Genomic DNA, 21,759 nt, shown 5'->3' with positions numbered 1-21,759 from the left:
GAAGAATTCTTGACAATGGCAGCAAACTCTGAACAGTCTTTTTAAGAAACACTGCAACGTAAGACAAAGTGGTACTGTGCCGTGGGGTAAAGAAATTTCAAAAGACAATACTGCCTGTCCCTTGGTCTGTCGTGAGATGGTGGACCATAGAACGCTTCCACTGCTGCTAGCAGTCTTTCACTTGGTGGCATGGGCGGTGGCAGGCGGATGTCATTAGGATCAAGTGGTTGGTAGTCCGTATCTTCCAGCTTCAAAACAAAACAGAAAAATTGTAACCAAAACCCCCAGAAGCCCCCTCCCCACAAAACACCCCAACCCATGTATAAAGTATTAGGAAAAAATATGTTTGATATCATATGACTATCATTTGGTATTATTATATATATATATATATTTCTATTAAATCTGAAATGTCTGTTACAGAGGATAAAATCATACACACATTGTTGGAGAGTTTAGTGTCTAAGCAACAAAATATGTAGAGAATGGTCGTTCAGGTTACCAAAATATCACCAATGTCAAGAAAGTAAAAAAAAATTAAAAACGGTGTTCCCAACAATTTTCCACAACCTAAAGTTCAAAGTAGTCAAAAATAAATTACACGCACAAGAATCAATACATCGAAAACCGTGAAATGAATGAATAACAAAGTAGCAGTATGTTAGTGAAGGAATGATAATGGGAATTGTAAAATTGATAAATCGGTCTTAATCTATGGGTTCCAAGGCACTATGCTAATTTCACTGCCTCAATGCCTTCTACCCTCATTTCTTTAATTTTGTTTCAAGCAAAATGTCTTTATATGCTTGTGAAAATGTTGACGGTGTAAATAACCCCAAAGATATAACTACATGTATATATATATATATATTTTAGTAAACAATTAGTAGTCAATCATTTCCTATTAAATAAAGAAAGATGTTCCATAATAGAAATACACATGTTATATTTCAAAGACAAGGTTCCTCCTATTATGTTTCACTGACATTAATTATGTGCTAATTTTCATTTTCTGGTATAAATATCATATATTTCAATCTATCATGCCAAATATACTTTGAAATAATTTTGAAATCTCTTGTTTATGTTAATAATAAAACATCTCAAATGGCATTATACCACAATCCTGTACTTTTTACACACTACTTAAGAGTTGCTCCCCTTTAGTTAGTAACCATAATGAGGTATTATTTTGTGTTATGTTATATAATTTTATTAAAGTGCCTCTATCCAAATATTTTGTTGCAATAATAATATAATGATAAATGAGTGAGTGAGTGAGTGAGTGAGTGAGTGAGTGAGTGAGTGAGTGAGTGAGTGAGTGAGTGAATGAATGAATGAATGAATGAATGAATGACAAACACAAGCTGTGAAATGTAGACTAATAAATGAGAAGAAACAAAGATCAGCTGTACACAAAGCTTTATATATGAATTCGTTGGTTCAGACTTACCTTAACAAGTGGAGCCATGAGGCCAGCAGGTAAGTCATAGTACGGGACCGACGGCGTCAGATCAATGTCGGTGGGCAAGCAAGGGAAAGAACCTGGAGGCAATGGACCAGATGGACCTGGAGGTCCGGGGGGTCCGGGAGGTCCGGGGGGACCAGGGGGTCCAAGTGGACCAGGAGGAAACCCTGGAGGCGGCCTGCTGAAATCTGGTAGAGGTAGCGGCGGTACTCCTGGAGGCATTCCCGGTGGAGGTCCTCGGAAATCAGGGGGCATGACAGCTGGACCCCGGTTAAGTCCATGACCGTATTCAAACTGCTGTGGTGGTGGTGGACGTCCGAATCCTGGGGGTGGGCCATGGAAGGGTGGTAAAGGAGGCGGTTGAGAGAAGTTTCCACCAGGCCCAAGAGGGGGTGGCTGTGATCCAGGACCAGGCGGAAGACCAGGAGGTGGGGCCTGCTGAAAAGATCAAATTCAAATATTTAGCATCAGATAAAACATAAATTAATCAATAATATAGATAAGAGGTCTGTTCAAAAAGTATCCAACCTTATTTTTTTTCTTAGATGGACCGCTGGGCTAAGCATGTGGAGTCACAAGGGGCCTACTTCCAAGGAGATTAGAGATGGAACCCAAAGTTTAAGCTACTCTTTTTTCCTCTGCCTAAGGTCGGATACTTTTTGAACAGACCTCGTACATAATCTGTATCCTGGCATGATGTATTTTTGATATGATAAGCAAAACATTAAAATATAATAAAAACAATACCTCGTAAATACAATAATGCTTTACCTACAATAATGCTTTACCTATCTCAAGTCACATTAGTTTATTATGAAAAACAGTGATAATCTCCCATGAACGTCAAGTTTTTCTCCAAAGAAACAGGGGCGGGATGTAGCCCAGTGGTAAAGCGCTCGCTTGATGTGTGGTCGGTCTGGGATCAATCCTCACCGGTAGGCCTATTGGGCTATTTTTTGTTCCAGCCAGTGTACCATGACTGGTATATCAAAGGCTGTGATATGTCCTATCCTGTCTGTGGGATGGTGCATATTAATGATCCCTTGCTGCTAATCAAAAAGAGTAGCCCGTGAAGTGGTAACAGCGTGTTTCCTTTCTCAATATCTGTGTGGTCCTTAACCATATGTCAGATGCCATATAACCGTAAATAAAATGTGTTGAGTGCACCGTTAAATAAAACATTTCCTTCCAAAGAAACAAGTCGCTAAGCCATACAGGTGATTCCACTATATTTTTACAAACGTTATATGTTTTCAATAGTTTCATTGGCTGTCTATTTTTGTCTAGGACCTACACTCTGTGGCAATAATTTAAATCAAGTTCTTCTTTTGAAAATGAAATCATAAAATGTTTGAAACTTATAAAAAATCTCGAATAATTTTCAAAACAATAAACAGTTTTAAATAAAAAAATATTTACATTGTGTTCTTGTCATAGATTAATGTCTAATCCTCTTGTTCTATGTATCAAGGGAACCAAAATTCGGACTGTCACCTTAAGTATTCTGACAGAAGTAGAAAATTATATATTTTCATAAAATCTAACACCACCAAACCACCTTGCTTTGTACTAAATGTAAATGCACATGTAACAGGCCCCACCAGAAATTATTGAAAAGACATAAGAGGTTATCCAACTAGTCGTCGATAATTTTTATGTTCAGTGCAGATCACGTGGCATATCATCTAACTTTGACAGTTCTAATGTCAGTGCAGCAGACGATAACTTTGCAGGTATTTCTGATAACTGGAGTTCGCTATGTGAGCCATTTTATAATATTTGTACCAAAATATTGCATTAGCAAAAACTGATAACATGCATAATATTTATCGTATTATAATTAAAAAATAAAGTTTGTAGCTTGACTTGAAGCATTTTTAATGTAGAGAGAAAACAAAAGACACTTCGTTGTGTCTTTTCAGGCTGATAGTGATGTAATATCTCACATAATCTCGCGATACATGCAGTTACAAACAAAGTATAAAAAAAATATGTCGATCGAAATTGTATGATGGTACGATACATTCTTAGTTGTGACAGTATAGTAGTGTAATACATTCTAACCTGTGAAAGTAAAAGTATAATACATTCTTACCCATGACAGTATACTGTACAGTGGGAAAAATATATGTACGTATTAATTTCAAGTCGTTCGTGCCCAACCTCAAGTCGTGAAATTTATATGCACATATTCTTTTCCAGGTTAGTGTGTGCTTAGGTGGTGTCTGATTCTCTATGAACTAGTAAACCATGATGGAAAAGAAACAAAATATAGTCATAATAATTATCTTTCAATTTATTGATGTAACGAACATGTTCCAAAACGCCAATCATGACCACTAATGTCCGTTTACTCACATGTTTTCAATTGCTAGACACTACATGTAATTAAATTATTCCAGCCTTTCTCCACCTTGTGATAAAAAATTTCTTTTTTAAAATATTTATTCCAATCCCTCATTTACATGACGGACAACTCATGCTGAGGACAAAACATGAGTCATAGACAGCACCAACACATGACAAAATTATTAGATTTCAAGTAAACTTTCATATAAATATATACTCTTCAAAAAAAGAAACTTGACATTGACTTTCAAAGTTTAATAAAAAAATAAAAAAATGGTAGCCTTTGATACAAGCAACCAAAGATCAAGATGCAATAAAAAGGGGTTTACCCTGTACATGTCTGAAAAAGTATATCTGGGAATCCACCTGAAAAATGTACACAGGCATATGTATGACATAGGGCTGGGCAAAATGTCAGTATCGGTTATGACCACCATGAGCCCTGATGACAGCTTGACAACGGCGACACATGGAAGCAATAACATGCTGTGGAATGTTCTGCCACTCATGCTGCAGTGCTGTAAGAAGTTGCAGAAGTGTCTGGGGTGGTGGATTCCTCTGGCGCACACGCTGATCCAGTGCATCCCATAGATGTTCTATTGGTTTTAAATCCAGCGAACGGGCAGGCCAAGGTAATGTCTGGACGTTGTGGCACTGAGAAACTCCTGACTAACATGTGCAACATGTGGTCTGGCATTGTCATGCTGAAACATTCCGCCGTTGACGTTCATGTGCGGAATGACGTGATGCTCAAGGATCTCATCACGATATCTGATACCCGTCAGTGCACCTGTCACATGCACAAGAGCCATGATGGATTCCTGCCCACATCATGACACTGCCACCACCAAAATGGTCAACTTGTTACATGCAGTTTGGAGCATAACGTTCCTCTTGATGTCTATAGACATGTGTGTGTCCATCAGAACGTGACAGGAGAAAACGAGATTCATCTAAGAACAAAACAGTCCTCCACCTGGCATGTGTCCATCTCACTCTCTGCTGGCACCACTGCAGACTCTCCGCTAAGTGATGTGCGGTTAAAAAACGTTATGTCACACTGGTCTTTTAGGAAAAATTCCTGCCTCCCTCAGCCAATTACGAACTGTCTGGTCAGAAATTCTACATAGTCCAGGGATTTGTGTTGCTGTGGTTGTTGCTGTTGTGGTTCAATTTCGAAGATGAAGCACCCGGATGTATCGATCTTGAGCGGCGATGGTTACTCTGGGACGACATGACCTTGGCCTGTCATTAACACTTTGAGTGGTGTTGTACTATGCCCAAAAAACAGAGATGGTCTGTCTGGAGATGCCAAAGTGCCTTGCCACAGCTTGTTGAGTTGTCCCTGCTTGCAATCTCCCAATGGCATTATTGTGTTACCTACAATGTCTTTATGCGGTCTGTTTGAATCACTGCTGATGCAGCCTTTTATGCCCCACCAACGGAGGGTTTGGTATGCAAAGTTACAGAACTTCATGATGCATGTGTTTCTTTTGCATTTCAGTACAAACGTTGACTATGGCTATGTTTATGCGAATCGAACGTGTTTTCTAGTGTTTTTGCATCACCATTCGCTCACTTACTTGATTGTCTTTATGTCTTTGATTCTGTAAAAATAATCCGATAACATTATTTTTACCAATGTCAAGTTTCCTTTTTAGAAGAGTATATGTATACTATACAAATCATGCCTCGTTTCTGTAAACAAAACAAGATAAATAATAACACAATGGTTTATAAATGTAATAAAAAATTTTTATGGTTTCTGTCAGTCTAGGTTATAGAAGAGGGCGTAAATACGGAATCAAGATAATAAGTATAAATAAATAGTAAAAAAATATATAAGTAAATATATAGAATATAGTAATAATAATAATAATAATAATAATAAAAAATAATAATAATTTAAAAAAAGAAGAAACAAAACAGAAAGCACTTTGACACACAAACACTCAATCACTTGCTCACTAACTCACATACACATGTACGTAAATGTAGTTACTGTTAAAAATATTTATATTTCATATATACACCTGGAAATTAATTAAGCACCACCCAATTTATATTATCACAAAATTATTATTACGGGTGGTAGCCAGGCAATATTAATACTGTAAAAATCATGTCCCTTCCCACGCTCCATATACTGTTGTTTCGTTGTCCTTGCCAGTCAAGAACCCGCACAAATAGCATGTGTTCAAAACTACCCTCACACGTGGGAAAACCAAGTTTTTGTCCAATTAAGTTTTATGCTTGTTTTTGGAAAATAATTTTCCTTCTGTGCTTAATAAGCGTCTAATATTTTGCCGAAAACTGTCCATTTCCACAAGGTGGCAGATTACTGGAATGAATAATGCGGGATTGTAGTGCAGGGAAATTGCGCGTCAGTTGGGTCGGAATCATACTGTAATTAGTCGACTCGTACGAAAACACCAACAAACCAATGACGTCAAGGCCAGGACAACCTCATAAAACATCTCCATGGGAAGACAGGGCATTGTTAAGACTTGTTCGACGTTTCCCTTTTTCCAGCAGCAAGATCTTGAGAGATAACTGGATTCCCAACAGGGCCATGTCAACAAGAACTGTAAGGAATCGACTGAAGACCGCTGGGTACCGAGCCAGGAGGCCTATCAAACGTCCCCTTCTGACACCAGCACACAAAGCAGCACATTTAGCATGGTGTCAGGTACGTCACAGATGGAATCTTGCATCCTGGTGAAAGACAACCATGCTTTTGGCACGAGACCAGTGTTTATGGATGACAATGCTAGACTCCATCGAATGCGTGCAGTAATAGATTTCCTACAGCGAAATGCAATCACTACCATTGCTTGGCCAGCACGAAGCCCTGACCTCAATCTGATTGAGAACTTGTGGGACATTCAGAGTACATCAGAGAAATCCTCCAGTTCAAAATTTAGCAGAATTGTCAGCAGCATTGCAACAGGAATGGCGGGCAATCCCACAATGTTAGATCTAACGTCTGGTCCAGGACATGAGAAGACGTATTGAAGCGGTCATCCGTGTCGGTGGGGGTTACACCAGATACTGAAGTTTTGAAGATTTTCTGACAATCTGGACCTTGTTCGAGCATGACAGCCATAAAACACTTCTGCAAATCATTTCAAACTAGTGCCAGTCCCATAGTTAATTTACCTACATTTTCACCCAAATTGACACATTTCATTTCCCTTGTTACACATTAAATTAGCATAAAATTATATCTTAACTTTTGTGTGATCATGTGACATGCTACATCTCCACCAAAAATAGCAATTTACATGAATGGGTGAATTAAATAGTCACAGTTCGTTGTGAAATATAACTTACTTCCCAAAATCAGGGTGGTGCTTAATTAATTTCCAGGTATGGTAATTAAAACAATATTATTCATTTCCTGTGCAGTCTTACAAAGTTCTGAGATACTGCGATCCTATTTTTTTGGTTATAGTTCATATTTTAACTTATGAACTGTTAGTAGTGGGGGAAAGGAGGGTGTACCGGTAACAAACTTATAAATAAATAAATAAATAAATAAATAAATAACCGAATACAAGAATTATCAAGTCATGTTTTTAAAGAGAGAATGGTACATGGACCACTTAGTAAAGAATTTATTGATTTTGTTGTTACTGAAGTGCATATGTTTTTCAACAATGTATCTTTGTTTAATTTCACATTTAAAATGTGTAATGTCTAGCTGTATCTTTTGGACTTACATTGATATAGTAATAAGAGATCAAAGACAGTGTCTGTCATAATGTTCTTATGTCCGAATATAACAAGTTCAAGAAAAGAGTTTTAGGTTAATTATATGATTACAAGATGCCAATAACCAATTTAAAAATGTATTCCAGAATTCTTGAACAATATCACATTCCCAAAAGAGATGTACTATAGATTCTTTACTTTTATGACAAAAACTACATGCTTCACTATCTACAAGTTTCAACTTATAGGCAAATGTGTTAGTAGTCGGTATTCTGTGTAATATTCTATACTGGAACCATCTTAACTTCGTTTCCTGCGTGGTTATAAATGGTTTTAGATAAATATTAGACCAGTTAAGCTCCATGGTGAAATGACATTGCCATTTTGGCATAGCGGTTTTTCGATTATTAGAAAATGTATAATAATATAATTTGGAGCCTTTCATAACAGAGCAGAGTTTAAATTCTTTTAATGGTACAGCAAACTCAAACATGAGCCTTATGTGTTGGAAAGATGCATACCTGGACCACCAACATGTACTGACACTTTAAGAAATGAAAAAACGCGTAATTTTAGAGTTAATAAAAAAAATGGTACAAAATGGCTGCGGTCTTTATATATGCTCTTAAAAAACCCCAGGGGAACTCTAATAAGAATTTACAACTGCCAAAATTGTAAGGTATATTAGCTGTGGGGAATGCTTATATGATAATAGTGAATTGATTGGGCAAACATTACAACCGGTAGTTCAGTATTACAGTAGGATTTATGACCACTAAAGATCTTGAAGGACGATTGGGATCAAAAGTGAAATTTGAAAGTTGACAGGTTTTTTTATCAGTAAATCGCAAATTCAAACAATAAAAATAACTAAAAACAAAACAATAACAACTGTGTGATCAACAGAATGAAAAAGATTGACAGAAATAATGTTCCACAGTGATTAATGGACCTTCCTGGAAATTGTCAAAATCGAGGATGACACCCCACACACGTGTACGAGGTAACTGCGTGATGCACGTGCAAACTATGGAATGTGTTTCAGTGTGTTGATTTATTTATCATATAATATCTTACATTTTCAGTGCAATCAACGTATGTGATATTTTTCATAACTTTTTAATAACTTTGCAAATTAGATGTAAATTAATCAAGGTCATGGCACTAGGTTTATTGACATTTAAGCAAACGTACTAGAGTGACACTCCTTACTTAACGTATGCATTCATAGTCATCAAATAAAAATATTTCAATAGCAATTTCACACTGAAAGCTGTCCAGCATTAAAAAAACAAAAAATGTTATGCACTAGTTTATTTTGATGTAAGGATATCAAAAATGACGTCATTCGAGTTTGACGTCATTCCTATGACAGCGCGCCACATATTCTTACGTCATTTGAATATTGCATAATGGCTGACTGGAATGAAAGTTGCGTATACTGTTTAAAAAAACAGTTTGTATTAAGCTTGAGATTATATGATAAAGAGATTATTACCTTCATGTTTTTCAGTATCGTCAATATCAGGCTCACATAATACAATTTTTATTCCTAATATATACTGATGATACCAAAAAACACTCTGGTAATAATAATAATAAAAAAGTTCACCTCTCTAAACCGGAAACCTGTTTGAACTGAATTTATATTTTATTTTTATATTGGAATTGTGAAAAACTGGTTCTCATAAAGTCTTCAAACGTTGTTACTTTAATAGCTACAGAGAAATCATAGAAAGCACTAATACAGTCTTTCCAAAATAAACTACAGTCAAACTTTGATCCCTCGATCTTGAAGGGGACGAGGAAATAGTTTAAAGTTTCAGGGAGTTCCATGTTTTCACAAAAATGGAACGAAATTACAGCTATTTTACCCAACGGTGTTAATATTCTTTTCATCCATGTATTTATTATTTGCTTAATTTCAAACAATTTAGACTCATAGTTAAGCTTGGCCATTTTACTGAGGTCAGTATTAAAAACAATTTCGAGTACTTTAAAAGAAGTAGAGTTCCATTTTAGATTGATATTTTGTAAGTATCTTACAGAGCTATTTCTAAGAGAACCAATATCATATCACTTTAGATTTATCATAATTAATTTTTATTCCAGATTAATGTGTTCAATGTATTAATAGTTTTTTCAAAAGATGTTCAGCTGCCATCAAGTATAAAATTTGTAAAATAATATATTCTTTGTTACCTACTGTAATACCTTTAATATTTTAATTTTTTCATATGAGACCTGCAAGAACATCTACACAGAGAAGAAATATGTATGGGGATAATGGATCTCCTTGCCTGCATCTTCTATATATTTGAAAAAAAGAAAAAAAAAAAAGTAAAGTTTGTTTTATTTAATGACGCCACTAGAGCACATTGATTTTTTATCTTATTATCAGCTATTGGACGTCAAACATATGGTAATTTTTAGAGAAAACCGCTGTCGCCACATAGGCTACTCTTTTACAACAGGCAGCAAGGGATCTTTTATTTGTGCTTCCAACAGGCAGGAGAGCACAAACCATGGCCTTTGTTGAACCAGTTATGGATCACTGGTCGGTGCAGGTGGTTTACACCTACTCATTGAGCCTTGCGGAGCACTCCACTCAGGGTTTGGAGTCAGTATCTGGATTAAAAATAACAAGTGTAATGATGTAATTTTGAGAAGCGACGTCATAACACGACACTGTTTCTCCAGTCCTAGCTCAGACTCTGCATCTGAAATATGACGTCATTTCGTCGTCTCCTAGTTGTGGTTGAAACATTTTGAGTTGGGTCTTGTTATTCATAAAGAAAACAATAATAATATGGATAATAAAGAAATTATTACACTCGTGTGTGAGTCGTACTGATTTTATGAAACTCGTGTCAGGATTCATGTATTACCCTCGCTCTCGCTTGGGCAATACAAAAATCCTGAAACTCGTTTCGTAAAATCAGTATGACACACAAGCTTATATAATAATCTCTATTTATGTAATTTGTGTTGAGTTAAATAATTAACAGTAGGCCTATATATTATGTACAGTCAAATCCGCTTAATTGCATAGCCCCGGTGCGTGTTAAATTTATGCCAATAACCGGTATAACCGATTATTCGACAGAGCCCCACTTCCAGATTATAACCAATGGTAAACTTTACAAATGCCTTGTGGACAATCTGTCTTACTCTTAACTGCAGAAAATAGTCTGAATGCCGATACGTGTATGTGTTTCATTTGTTTATACATGTATTTTAAAATAATAATAAATAAAACAACAGTATACATTTTGTTAGATCAAATATTTTTAATTCTGCATTGTTACAAATCTGTGGTTGTGTTTATCGATGCTATGTCTAGCTACTAATATTCACGTTGCAGTTTGTTGCACACGGCTCTTCACACCTATTGTTCTGAGGGGTGTTGAGTAGTGAAACCATGTTGCAAAGCGCAATTTCCATGTGCAGACGAAATATACATAGCTTAAATTAGCAACTGTTAATTGTCAACCGATTTCAGCTACAGTGTACTAATGTTACAGTATATTTTGTTAGAGATGCTAATGTGTATTGAAGAAAATATAAGAAGTGTAGTGTTTATTTTGCTTATTTCATTAATTAATTAGAAAATTAAAAATATTTAATAATGAATAAAATTATTAACACCATGTAAGCCAGAACTGTGCCTGCCCCTCCTCCCCCCCTGTGCCGCCCCCTTCTCTCTCCCCCCCCACAAATGTATATGAGAGCAAAACAAGTAAATGCTAAATTAGGTAGACTATCATTAAATAGATATTTACAAAATATTTACACGTCAGTTTAATATGTAAGAAATAATCGACGAAAATAATTTTTATTCTATTTCTGACAGTACTATAGTAATACACTGAGAAGGCGTGGACAAATGGATTAGTTCATAGTTGTGAACATTTTACCTCAGACATGGTAAGTATGTCTCTGTTGAAAACAATGCCAGTGATGCAGTTAGTTGCAGTTTCTATAAGGTTTTTTTAATTATTGTTTTAACATAAATAAATAGCAGTGATAATTAATGTTAACTTAAAATACTGTAGTTCAAATGTGACATACAAAATACAGTAAAAACTAATCATATTTAATTATCTTTATTAAATTTATTCTAGGACACAATTGCCTTGGCCAAGTCTATCTTTCAGTGTCGTCAAAGGCTTTAAGCTACCACATGCGCACATAAAAATAACAATGGACAGCTTCAGGGAGGTTTTTGTGTTCTGTCAATGTAGTAGTTTCATTGTCAGTGTTGTTTTAAGTAATTTTGTAACAAAGGGCAAATTACATCTGAAATCCTGCCATCAAGACTTAAATGATGCAATAATGGCCCAGGATTACTGCAATAAACACTTGAACACATTGCTACAATGAGTCTTGTTGAAAACATTGTACATCGCCAGTTTTAGTAACCGCTTTTATTTTTTCTTCTTTTAATATTAGTTTTTATTGTTTCTGGTAAAATATTAAAGGTTTGTGGAACATTTTATGATGGAATTTTCTAGAATTTTTTGGTTTTCGTATGCAATTAACCGATGTATTTTTTTTATAAAGCTATTCAAATATGCGACATAATTTGTATTGATTTAATGCTATTTGGTTCTGTGCAGCTGAAATATATGCAAATAACCGATTTATGCTATAAAGTGGATTTGACTGTATTTGAGCTAATATCGAGTAATACATACTTTAAAAAATATATATATACTTCTCATCGAAAAAACTTTTTAAAGATTTAACATTATCAAAATAATAATAAAAATTATAGAAATGTCTTGACATAAATCTTTCTTTTAGACTTCTATAATGTGTACATGACACACATATATTATGTACTCCAGAATGCATCTAAAAACAACTGAATTTTAAAAAAAAAATACGGGAGAGACTATCCCTAGCATTCTCACCCCCAAATTATTTTTCCAACCCTTTGAATTCAAATCCTGGGGGACATATTGCCCAAGTATCCCAGACCCAACACACTAACATGGCATGGTAAAAATTCTTTTTTTGTTTTCTAGTCAAGATATAATTTTATATTTACAATTAGTTTACAAATGACCATTAAAAGTAAAATGTCTTGCTCTTAAAATAGTTTATAAAAATGTATTTATGATAACTGGCATACTTGTGAAAAGTATCACGAATAAATCAAACCGAAATTTTTAAGAAACAAACCGTCCCATCCCTACTACTTGGAACCAGAAACAATTGCTTTCCTGGACACTGTATCCATAACAACCACACCAACAATAAGGTGTGATTTTTTTACATCAATACAGACATTATTGGCTATTTAAGAGTTTTACGTATTCGAGAAAAACAGTTTGCAATATTAATTCAGTTTACAGTAGTGTACTACATTATTACCTGTAACAGTATATAGTGTACTACATTCTTACCCATGACAGTATAGTGACTGCACAAAATTTTAGTATTTTTTTTACAGGTTCTCCAAACATGTTTTCAAGCACAAGGCTACTTGACACAGTGGTACTAGATGAAATAAAATTGCATACATTTTTTGCCCAGATGAAGCTATTTTACCCGTGACAGTATAATGTACTATATTCTTACCCGTGACAGTATAGTGTACTACATTCTTACCCCTGACAATAGTGTACTTCATTCTTACCCGTGACAGTATAATGTACCATGTTCCTATCCATGACAGTATAGTGTACTAGTCTTATCCATGACAGCATAGTGTACTACATACCACAGCCTTTGGCCTTTGTTACACCAGTTGTGGAGCACTGGCTGGAATGAGAAATAGCCTAATGGGTCCACCGACGGGGATCGATCCCAGACCAACCGTGCATCAAGCGAATGCTTTACCACTGGGCTACATCCTGCCCCTTCCATGACAGTATAGTGTACTAGTCTTACCTCGACAGTAATGTGTACTATCTTATCTGTGACTGTGGTGGGTGTGGTGTGGTGTGGTGTGATGTGGTGTGATGTGGTGTGGTGTGGTGTGGTGTGGTGTGGTGTGGTGTGGTGTGGTGTGGTGTGGTGTGGTGTGGTGTGGTGTGGTGTGTAGTACACAACATTCTTACCTGTGACAGAACAGTGTTGATGTTTTGTGGGGGACCTGAGCCAGGCATTGGCATCGGCATCACCATTGGCTGAGGCTGCTGGTGTGGTTGCTGACCATCTCCATCCTTGCTGGTTCCTGGTGAGGAGTCTAAACCTGGCCGATTACTTTCCGACTGTGTGGCTGCTGACGGCCCTGTGGTAACAGCCATGTCTGCAGGTTCACCACTGGCACCAGCAGCATCACTAAGAACAGAAGACTGCTGTGCCGACACTGGAATGGTATGAATGGGTATCGGCGTCACACTAGGTGGAACTGAAATTCAAACAAGGAAAGAAAATGTTTTATTTAATGACTCACTCAACACATTTTATCTATGGTTATATGGCGTCGGATATATGGTTAAGGACCACACAGATATGGAGAGGAAACCCGCTGTCGCCACTTCATGGGCTACTCTTTTCGATTAGCAGCAAGGGATCTTTTATATGCACCATCCCACAGACAGGATGGCACATACCACAGCCTTTGATAGACCAGACATGGTGCACTGGCTGGAAAGAGAAATAGCCTAATGGGCCCATCGACAGGGATCGATCCCAGACCGACCGTGCAGCAAGCGAGCGCTGTACCACTGCAAATTCAAACAAATGCATGTTCAGTCAAACCTGTTTACGTGTTTGCTTTTATTAAGTAACCGGAGGCCGGATTTAGCTCAGTCAGTTGAGTGCTCGCTTGAGGTGCTTGTGTCACAGGACCGAACCACCTCAGTGGATCCATTCAGCTGATTGTTTTTTTCTCATTCCAACCAGTGCACCACAACTAGACAAAGGCCGTGGTATGTGCTTTCCTGTCTGTGGGCAAGTGCATATAAAAGATCCCTTGTTGCATTAGGAACAAGAGTACCGGTGAAAAGTAGGTCACAGTGACCTAGTAATAATACGTGACACACTATCATCCCAAATTGTTCCTACATGTGAGGTTTGATGGTCCTGTATGCAAGATATGTTCCAGACAAGAAAATGTTAACGGACAGACGGAAGGACGGAAGGACTGACTGACGGACAGACAACGCCATACCATAATATGACCCATCATAGACGGGTGTATAAAAATGTAGCGGGTTTCGTCTGATGACTATGCGTTAAAAAACCAAATGTTTGACATCCAATAGCCAATGATTAATTAATCAATGTGCTCTAGTGGTGTTGTTAAAAAAAATTAATTATTAAGCAACCATTGGTCACAAGAACTCCAGCAACCTGGAGATGAAAGTGGGTTTTGAAATGAAAATCTGAAAATTTTAATACTGGTGGTCAGTTAAGTTTGTTTTGTTTAAAGACACCACTAGAGCACAATGATTTATTCATTGGCTATTAATTTTGACACAATCTTAGAAACCTGCTACATTTTTTCCATTAGTAACAAGGGATCTTTTATATGCACTATCCCACAAAATGGATAGTCATGGTGCACTGGTTGGAACAATAAATATCCCCATGGGGCCACCAACGAGGATCGATCCCAGACCAACCGTGCAACAAGCAAGCGCTTTACCACTAGGCTATGTCCCGCCCCTCAAATTCAAACAAATGCATGTAGTCAAACCTGTCTAAGTAACTGGCTTTATTAAGTAACCATTGGCCTTAACAACTCCAGCAATCAGAGATGGAAGTGGGTTATGATTTTTAAAAATTTTAATTTATATAATTATTGGTTTTCAGATATGTTTTCTTATTTATGGTGTTCATCTTATCAGTAATCCAGATGTGGCAATGAAGTCTGCACTCTTCCAGAGTTCACTGACAGGTCTCCAGAGTTTAATGTTAAAGTGTGTCTTCCATCCAAACTTTCTCTTCTAGGTGTGGGCAGACTTCTAGAATCTGCTCACGTGTTTGCCCTTTAGTACCACATTCACACTGGCTCATCAGGGCAAGTCCTATCATGCTGCTACAGACCACAATGTCCAGTGCAAAAATGAAAGATAGAAGTTTGTGTCAGATACTGAGATTGGCCCTAGGGTTAGGGTTATACCAGACCTTGCTTTTTAAGGTGTGCGGGTGCAATCGTGGACTCCATTCAAAAAGTTTGTTTTGTTTAACAACACCACTAGAGCACATTAAATTTATTAATGACATTTTTGGATGTCAAACATTTGGTAATTTTGACATATAATTGTAGAGAGGAAACCTGCTACATTTTTTTCATTAGTAACCAGGGATCTTTTATATTATGTACCATCCCATAAACAGAACAGCACATACCAGTCCAAAACCATGTTAAATTGCCCAACTTCAAATGAAGATTGCCAATAGAATGGGTTCTCGATCAGTGCCACTAACAACATACCATTGTGAAAATACATTATATAAGCATTTATTTTCATGCCAAAATTGAGAACATTTCCGTCTCAGTTTTTTGCTGTATGACCACATCTGGCTATAGTACCGGTCCGACCAGGTGGTTCATTAACCTATTGACTCCGGCTGTCTCTTGCGCTATACACCCATGTCCCAAAAGGTCAATGCACAATATTACAAAATAACATGGGCAAAATACATCCAGAAGGCTTACCATTAAACATACATCTTGTTTTAATTCTTCACCATTTGCTAGAAGTGTCACAATTAGGAACTATAGTGGACCGTGATGAATGAACTCTCACCCGGACGTCAACTGTGTATTGAGACTAACAGTTCATCGTATCACCACCATTTTCTTTTTGGCACTGGAACCCAAATAGTGGTTACTCTGATACTAATATTAGTAGTGCAAGCGTAATATGCAAAACAGTAACCAGTCTTTTATTAGTTTAAAGGTTGCAAGCCACCATTCACGTTTGCAAAACTTTAAAAGTGTAAATTATTCATTTAATTTATAAAATATCACATGTATAAATTGCAAAAAAATAAATAAAAAATAAAAACAATTTCATGGAATAGATAAATTTAACAAAGTATCTATATTGAACAATTACTAATTTGGTTTGTGTGTGGTGGGTGGGGTGGGGGTTTGTATGCCTTAAACTGTAATAGATGTACAATTTATGCTAAGAAAGGTTCTTGTATTTTTTCATTTTTTGTTTGTTTGTTTGTTGTTTTTTGGGGGAGCTCCTATTCATAAGTAAATAAATATATACTCGTTTACAAGTGATTAAATATAATTTTTACTGCTGTTAATTGTTGTAATAGGTAACATGGATTGTTTTTATAACTTAGGTGGTTTTAGTGGAAACAATTCTTTTTAAATAACTTTATTTTAAACTGATGAAAATTGTTTACACGTTTTTCTAAACATACCATAAAATATGCCAATTGTGTAAATTGACAAACTGATTAAACATGATCTTAGTATGCAAAATGTACATTAAAAAGTTAATTATTTTAATTTAATTTACTGTTTTTTTGTTTTATCAACAGTTAAAATTGGGCAAGTGAATTTTAAAAAACATTCCAAAACCTCTGTAAAGTTAGTTTTTTTTTTTAAATTCTCGTCTGAAAGCCTTTGTTATCGGGAATAATGGACATAAATACTGGACAGCTGGCCACAAATGCCCGTTAGTAAACACAACTTTTTCTAAAACATTTTGCCTACTTTTAATCAACATTAACTGACCTAAAATATCATAAAAATTATAAAAATATATGCAAATAATATTTACCAATTCAAATATGAACTTTATTTTATTTATTAATAAAACATTTAAGTGAATATATGTGAGTAAAAATTATAAACTTGTACCCACTCAAAATGGCTTTTGTCAAAAAAATTATCATTGCTAGCTCTGCCAATTGCGAATTTTAAAAACCACTGGAGAATTTTATTTTAATTTGGCGAAATAATTTCATGTAATAATTGATATTTTGTTAGTAAATAACTGTGTTTCAACAATTTTTAAAGTTTAATAGACAATTTGGCGAAATTTTCTGGTTACCTAGAGCTAGACCTGTTTATCTTAAGTTGAAGACTACTGATTAACACATGAACGATATAAAAGGAACAAATGTGTTATACATGTAGGCGTATTCAACTGGTTATTAGGATTTGTTTTTGGTTTCATACAGGAACAAGGATATGGTAAATATAAATGAGTGAGAACTTCCAAGTTGTGTTCACTTTATAGTGATACTAATTGGGCTTTCTGCTCGAAAATAATTTGAGGGTATGTAATAAAAATGAAACAGATCTAAGTGCAGGGCTAGCTCTGGCACTCGCCAAATTCGCCAATTGTGAATTTCAAAAACAACTGGCGAATTCTTTTTTAATTTGGCGAAATAATTTTATGTAATACTAGTAACTGATATTTTGATACAAAATAACTGGGGTTTTCCCATTTTTGAAGTTTAACAGATAATTTGGCAAAATTTTCTGCTGACACAGAGCTAGCCCTGTAAGTGCCCCTACTATAGTCCCTCCCACAGGGAACGCCTTTTTTCATACTATGGAATTCACTACAAGTTATTTATTTCTGAGCCGATTGTTTTCAAAACTGTACACAAAAAGAGTATTTGTTTATTTCCAAAACACTTACTTTTCTTCTTTTGTCAAACCAAACTGAAATTATTTACAAAAAACATTTTCTAGGAAGGGATAGACTGTAGCCTACAGGTGATTATGGGTTTGAAATAATTTAAAATTGGGCACGGCATTTCATGTACTTTTACACATTTTGAACAGCAGTTGTCTTACTATAATCTATCTAAAAATGTATCCAGTAATTTCCAAGATTTTTATGGTATGTAATTTAACCCTTCATAGTATCATACCCTCTGGCAGAAAGCCTTCTGATTTAAAATGGGTGAAACAAGAGAATTAAAGAAAAAAGGATCAAAGAAAAGCTATTATTTTGTTAAAAAATAACTTTTTGTAATCATTGAAGATTAGTAGATCCTGTAATCTGATAAACTTTTCTTCTTGCCTTGAGCTAGCCCTGTTCACCCCTTCCAAGGCACATACGGGGGACCTAACATTTATGAAATTCACATAAATTATATTCATTAATGACATTTATATATATGAAAGTTTGTTTGTTTTGTTTAATGACACCACTAGAGCACACTGATTTATTAATCATCAGCTTTTAGATGTCAAACATTTGGTGATTTTGACATATAGTCTTAGAGAGGAAACCCACTTCATTTTTCCATTAGTAGCAAGGGATCTTTTACATGCACCATCCCACAGACAGGATAGCACATAGCACAGCCTTTGATGTACCAGACGTGGTGCACTGGTTGGAATGATTACATATATGAAGACTATTCAGTTATATAGCATTTCTGTAAGTAGAGAAGTAAAAAATGTAATATATTTTCCTATTTAGAATTTCCATGCAGATGAAATAATTCCCCATATCTCAGTACTGAACTGCTTTGAACTGTTCGGAACAAAGTAATTTGCAAGTTAGTATGTTTTTATTATGTCACAAGCTCGGGGCGAGACATAAAGTGTTCATCTATTTGCAGTCAGTTTAGGATCGATTCCCGTCAGTGGGCCCATTGAGCCATTTCTCGTTGCAGCCAGTGCACCATGACTGGTATATCAAAGGCTGTGGTATATGCTATCCTGTCTGTGGGATGGTATATTTAAAAGATTCCTTGCTACTAATGGAGAGGAAACCCGCTGTCGCCACTACATGGGCTACTCTTTCCAATTAGCAGCAAGGGATCTTTTATTTGCACTTCCCACAGGCAGGATAGCACAAACCATGGCCTTTGTTGAACCAGTTATGGATCACTGGTCGGTGCAAGTAGTTTACACCTACCCATTGAGCCTTGCGGAGCACTCACTCAGGGTTTGGAGTCGGTATCTGGATTAAAAATCTCATGCCTCGACTGGGATCCGAACCCAGTACCTACCAGCCTGTAGACCGATGGCCTAACCATGACGCCACCGAGGCCGGTTTGTTCACTTACAGTCGAAGCATAAAGTTCAATGAATGTTTGAATATATATATATATAGTCACATTTTGCCATTTGTAGCAAGGGATCTTTTATATGTACACCATCCCACAGACAGGATAGCACATATCAGGGCCTTTGATATATCAGCCATGGCGCACTGGCTGGAATATATATATGATAAAAAACATTATTAAAGATACTTGGTAACGTGGCAAACAAACGAAATCAAACCCAAACCTTGATTGACAATTCAGTAAATTTTAAAATATTCTGGTAAAGACTAACTTTTTCACATTTATTTCATGCAGGTTTCAAAACGCAAGTGACATCCCCCAAGTATTTAACAGAAGAATCTATAATAAACACACTGACAACATGCTTTGAACAAATACTTTTTAGGAACTATTGACCTTTGACCTGCTCTGTTTCTGGGGAATGAGGCTAAATCAGAACCACTATCAAAACGGAACCATTTTCGTTGGCCAAAACAGAACAGATTTAGTTATAATGACACCTAAATGTATAGGCGAAAATGGTACCTTTTTTTTATAAAAATTATAGTGTGTCCCAGGGATCATTGTTTTTCATACTATGGAATTTTAATTTTTACTACAAGTTCATCAAGATTAACCTATTTATTTCTGAGTCGACTGTTTTCTAAATTGCACACAAAACTAGTATATTTTTGCTATTACCAAAATACTTTTAGTTTCCTTCTTACATCAACCAAACTGAAATTATTTATAAAAAAAAATTGTGTAGGAGGATGGGATGGACTGGTATAGATATAACTGCATTTCAATGTATTAGAAAAAAACGGTGTTACAAAGTAATGAAATTTCTGGTTCCGTTTAAATCATATAGCCAAAGTATTTTTGTTCAGTTTTGTCCAATTTGGTTCCGTTTTCATTTGGGGCCGTTTTGGTATGGTTCCGTTTTCGCTATAACCCGTTTTCAGAATGTTGCGCTTGTGAATTCGTCAATGCGGTACATGAATTGTGTATTTGAACTATTTTATCATCATTCTGAACAGTTTGTTTGAATGGTTTAGAATTTTGGCACGGCTGATGCAGAGTCGCGGATTCAATGTTAAAGAAAAAATAATAAATAAATACATAAAATAAATTTACAGTCAATCAGAAAAAGACAGATCGCCCGTCGGACTAATAGTTGCATTTTTTCTCATTGATCAGAATTTTACACTCTCATTTGGCAAGAGAGTGAGTACTTTCTGCACCCTTGAAATCGGATAAATATTAGGTCCCCGGGGTGGTCTGGTTTAGACAGGTTTCACTGTATATATTGTTTGGTGTATGTATGTGGTGGGAGGGGAGAGTGAAGTGAGCTATTTTTAGAACCAAATTCCTCTAGTTTTGAGGCAGCAATAAAATGTTGATACTAACCTGCGCCGGGAACAATGGTGCTACTAATAGCTGGCTGTTTTGCTGTCTGCTTGGCAATGAGAATCTGCAGCTGAGACTGCATCTGAGCGATTGGGTTGTTGAGGTGGGCGCAGAAGTCCTGGTGCTGCTTCTCCAGACTGCCGTACTGGTTCTGTACCTGTTTAGTGATGTTTGTCACCACTGACCCATACTCAGTGATAAGACTAGCCTACAAGTCAATAAATAAATAAATTGACTGATTCATTAAAAAATCAAGCTATTAAGTAATTTTGAGTGATTGATTTACAGATAGATGACAGGGAACATTTTATTCAGTATCGTGTCGCAAGATTCAGTAATCATATCGCGTAATTTCTCAATCCATCGTTTTGACATTATTAAATTTTGAAGGTCGTTAACAACCAAGAACATGTTAAATATATTTCGGAATAGATATCCCAATACTGCCAAAGTCCCATTTTTTAAGTTTTGCCCAGCATCTTTCTTGCTAAGTTCCAAATCCGATTAAAACCGCCACTTACTGTTGTCATATAACTGTTCAGATTACCACCCACTGTTAGACATTATGATGTAATGGATGTTTGCAACTGGCTATATTTATTTAGGAGATGTGTAAAAATCTTGTTCATGAAGTGAAAACGTATTCCGTCTAATGGGATATTTTATTAAAATTATATCGGTCGTTCTTATTAATTAAAGTTCTAAACTGCTTACATTTTATAATATACACTGAAATAAAAATAAGTTTTGTAATTGAATTTGATTCCCATAATTATAATAATCTCTGCAATTGTACGGCATAGCACGCTGTCTTGGGCACACACCTCAGCTATCTGGGCTGTCTGTCCAGGACAGTGGGTTAGTTGTTAATTGTT

At 36.0% G+C, this 21,759-nt stretch overlaps 1 protein-coding gene across 3 annotated transcripts in view; it reads right to left on the bottom strand.

The window, feature by feature from the left end:
- The window catches only part of LOC121374359 (calcium homeostasis endoplasmic reticulum protein-like), a 111,826-nt gene that overhangs the window by 13,387 nt on the left and 76,680 nt on the right, over positions 1-21,759 (bottom strand). Inside the window, exons 10-13 of one of the 3 annotated variants that reach the window (XM_041501459.1) lie at positions 20,885-21,092; positions 13,600-13,892; positions 1,454-1,906; positions 112-248 (exon numbers count right to left, since the gene is read on the bottom strand). In XM_041501459.1, coding sequence (XP_041357393.1) covers positions 112-248; positions 1,454-1,906; positions 13,600-13,892; positions 20,885-21,092 — 1,091 coding nt within the window. The remainder of the gene's footprint in view (positions 1-111; positions 249-1,453; positions 1,907-13,599; positions 13,893-20,884; positions 21,093-21,759) is intronic. The other 2 variants (XM_041501460.1, XM_041501462.1) reach the window with 2 other exon arrangements.

The sequence above is a fragment of the Gigantopelta aegis genome, chromosome 6 (assembly GCF_016097555.1).
Source record: "Gigantopelta aegis isolate Gae_Host chromosome 6, Gae_host_genome, whole genome shotgun sequence".
Classification (NCBI taxonomy): Eukaryota; Metazoa; Mollusca; class Gastropoda; order Neomphalida; family Peltospiridae; genus Gigantopelta; species Gigantopelta aegis.
Note: the sequence above shows the minus strand (reverse complement) of the source record. Positions and strands in the feature narration are given on the sequence as shown.